The 3709-nt window shown below is 48.9% G+C and overlaps 1 protein-coding gene across 1 annotated transcript; it reads right to left on the bottom strand.

The window, feature by feature from the left end:
• Positions 1-85: 85 nt before the first annotated feature.
• Positions 86-1774, bottom strand: ETH_00043220 (Chromosome III, complete sequence, related; the record flags this gene model as incomplete). The annotated part of the gene is made up of 3 exons (XM_013379803.1): positions 86-194; positions 971-1076; positions 1540-1774. Coding segments are annotated over 3 exons (450 nt in total), but the record flags the coding sequence as incomplete, so codon positions are not given.
• Between the last annotated feature and the right edge of the window lie 1935 nt (positions 1775-3709).

Here is a 3709-nt window from a genome sequence, read left to right as displayed (position 1 = left end):
TGAGGCGTTGGCTTTAGCCGCAGCGGCGGCAGCGGCAGCAACAGCAGCAGCGGGAGCAGCAACAGCAGCAGAAAAGACAAGTCACCTGCACTTTGCATTCTTCTTTGCTGCCCCCGAATTCAATTTCAACAAAGGCAGAAAGGTGATCGGACATGTAATTCGTAATGGCCAAGTTCCACAAGACAACTTTCCATCTGAAAAGCGAAACCAAGAAAGCCAAAAAAGCCTCAAGACAAAAGACAAAGAGAGATGTTAGTGCACTAGCATAACAAAAAAATGCAATGGCACCATGCATGCACATACATGTGCATGCGTGCATGCATGCACGCAGCAAGCATGCATGCATACACACAAGCATGCATGCATGCAAGCACGCATGCATATACACACATACAGAAGCGCATTCACATACGCGTGCATGCATGTATGCATGCATGGACGCATACAGATCAACGCATACACCAATGCATGCGAGGCTGAACTGCACACAAGGACAAACCTTTTACTTCTGCTGCCTCAAATGTGCACCGCCCCACACATATACAGGCTTTTAGGCCAATTTTTTATAGATATATATATATGGATAATTTTTATATATAAATAAATACATACAAATCTTTTGTGCATTCACGCAAACATGCATTTACATGCATGCACATATGCTTGCTGGGGCATGCATGCTGTGAAAATTTTCATCTGCATGTGCACGCATATATACAAATAATTTTAAAAAGAAATGAAAACGGGAAAAGTAGCAATGAGGCCTTCAAGCTTGCGCAGCTGTCCATACACCGCAGCGCACTACCACTGAGCGTCTGCGAGAAGATTTGAAGTGGTTTTAACTGCAGTTATTTAATTCCAGTTATTCTATTTCTGCAATCTAAAAACCTTCTAAATAACTCCAAAAAGAGCCTAATGCTGCATGCACGGCCACAGACTTCTTCATTTTCAACTTAGTAAAATCCCCCACCTCCTCGGGTGCTGCCAGTGCCTTTTCTCGTCTTCAGTTTCCCCCTTTTCTTCCGGAGGCTGTTGCACAATTTCAAGAAACTCTTCATAAGTATATTCAGCAGCTCCTGACAAGCATGCAGACACCCATACGCTGCTGCTGCTTTAGTGGCTGCTGCGCTGCTGTTGCTGCTGCTGCTGCTGCAGCCTGGTGCTGCCGTAGCTCCTGCTGCCCCTGAGATGGCTCATTCAGCTGCTGCTGCTGCTGCTGCTTCTACTTCTGCCGATGCGCCAGCAACAAATCAACACAGTGTCCTCAGCAGCTGCAGCAGCAACAGCAGCAGCTGCTGTTGCAGCTGCAGCACCAGCTGCTGCAAACCAACGCCCAGCAGCAGTAGCAGCAGCAAAAGCTGCCCCGCTAGCGAACGCAAATGCTGCTGCAGCATTCCCAAGTGCAGAAAGCGCAGCAGCAGCAGCGCCTGCAGCAGCAGCAGTACTGCCAGCAGCAACAGAGCCGAAAGCAGCATTAGCAGCAACCCCAAAAACAGATGCACCAGCAACAGCAGCAGCAGCAGCAGCAAGAGGCCTGACCGAGATATTCATCAAAGAGCATCTTCTCCACTTCTGCCTCATCCAGAGGCTCTGCTCCCTCGGGAACTGGAGGAGTTATTTCATTTTCAGCTGAGGCGCCTCCTTGCTGCTCGGGGGGGGGGCCCCCAGGGGGGCCCCCCTGAGGGGTCCCCGGGGGCCCCGTGGGTGCGGGCGTCTGCGATGGGGGCGGGTTCTTGTGCTGCCCCGGCAGCATATCTTTGAGTCCCGCGAACATTTTGGCGACAGATTTTGGACAATTTGGAGTCTTAAGAAGGGCAACAGAACTCGAATGTCCTCGGGGGCCTCCCGAGACTCCTTAAAGGCCAAAAAGAGCAAAAAATAGAGTTAATTGGCCAAAAAATTGAGGCAAAGAGGCCCAAGAGATGGCCATTCAACTCCGGGCCAGGGGCCCCCGTTGGGCCCCCGGCAGAAAACGGGGGGCCCCGAGAAGAAAAGAAGCATAGGGAATCGCCGAGCCTAGAAGAAGCGAGATGAACACAGACTCGGGTTTAGGGTTTAGGGTTTAGGGTTTAGGGTTTGAAGCGCCTCGAGCCTTTCGCCATCGAGGGCAGACCCCTGGTCTGTGTTTGTCTCGCGAGTTGCAGCTCGGGCTGCGTCTGGGGGCCCCAAGGGTTTGTGCTTCAACAATTTAAATATTTAGACAAATGAAAGGAAAATTAAAAGAAAAACTTCAACTAAATATCCCTTTGAGCCCCAACTGGCCGCACGCGTACTGGCTGTCCACCGGCGCTGTCCGTACACCTCGTGTCCGGTCCATTGAGCAGTGCATGTTCGTTCAGTGTGCACTACGAAAGTTAACTCCAGAAAAGGAAAAGAATAAAATTAAATAAATCACATCGATTTAGAGTGTAGCTTTTCATCAAAAGTAGCCGGGGGCCCCGGGCCAACAACCCCTTTGCTGCAGATGCGAAGTGGCTTGCTGATGCTTCATAACTCGACTACCATTTGCTGCGCGGGAGTACACGGGACTCACACAGTGCGCAGCCAAGGCCTGATTTGCATTAACATCTTCTGCTGCAGCTTTCTTGAGCCTCCAGCTCGAGAAGTTGAGCTATAAGCACTTCAGCACAACGCAGCAAAAAATAGCAGCTCAGCTTTCCCCAGCCGCCTGCACTTTTGGTCTTTAATGCAAAATAAGTCCTTTGAACAGACAGAAACTCAGTGCCCCCACAGGGTTCCCAAGAAGCAGCCAGTTTCGCTTATCTATGGCTTGCTGCTGCTGCGGGGTTCCAGGCTTTCTTTGTGTGCAGCTTCTAAGTTGAAAAGCTTATCTATGGCTTGCTGCTGCTGCGGGGATTTAAGCTTTCTCTGTGTGCAGCTTTTAAGTCAATGTGTGCTGGGAGCTGCAGTGAAGTGTGTGGGCTGCAGCACTCGCAAGGTATTGTCGTTTTTAAATAAAAGTTCTTTTCACTTCACTCAACGAAACCGGATTTTAAGAATTGCAAAAATCAAATATTTTGATTGTTGATGCAGCTTGGCAGTGCCTCCGGTCTGGGGTATAACACCGCTTTATGCCAGCAGCAGCAGCAGAAGCAACTGCACCCAGCAGCAGCTGCAGCGCAGCAGCTGTGCAGCTTCTGGGGTTCAGAAAGAGGAGCCAAAAAGGAGTTGAAACTAATTAACTAATTTAAAACACTTTGTCGAATTTGCTTTCCCAAGGAACTCTAAATCTAAAGATGCCCAGGTGTACGTACACCGCAGCACAGCACCCAGCTTGCAGCAAAGACCTGCCGGCCTCGAGCTGATTTTTATCCGCAATAAATGCTAAAAAAGGATAAATAAATAGCTCTTTAGGTCCAATAAAATGAGACTTGAGTGAGTTATTTCAAACAAGAACAATTAAAGAGATACTCGGCTCAGAAGACAAGACAAACGAGCAACAAAAGAATAAATTGCAGCAAAAGCAAAAGCTGCAGACAGCCGCAGGAGCAGCTAAGGAGGCAGAAAAGAAACAAAAAAGAAGAAAAAGAAATTCCAGAAAGATGTAGAAACGCTGGGGATTTAACTGTTCTCAAGTTGGCATTTGTACTTTTATTTGTTCGTGTAAAAACCAAGCTCCCAGATGCGGAAATGGATTTCCTCGATGCGTCTGCTGCTGCTGCGTTCGCTGCAGAAGCAGCAGCTGCTGCTGTTGCTGCTGCTGCTGCTG

Source organism: Eimeria tenella, genomic scaffold (genome assembly GCF_000499545.2).
Source record: "Eimeria tenella Houghton genomic scaffold, Eth_scaff3996, whole genome shotgun sequence".
Lineage (NCBI taxonomy): Eukaryota > Apicomplexa > Conoidasida > Eucoccidiorida > Eimeriidae > Eimeria > Eimeria tenella.
This window is presented reverse-complemented; position numbering and strand designations above follow the sequence as displayed.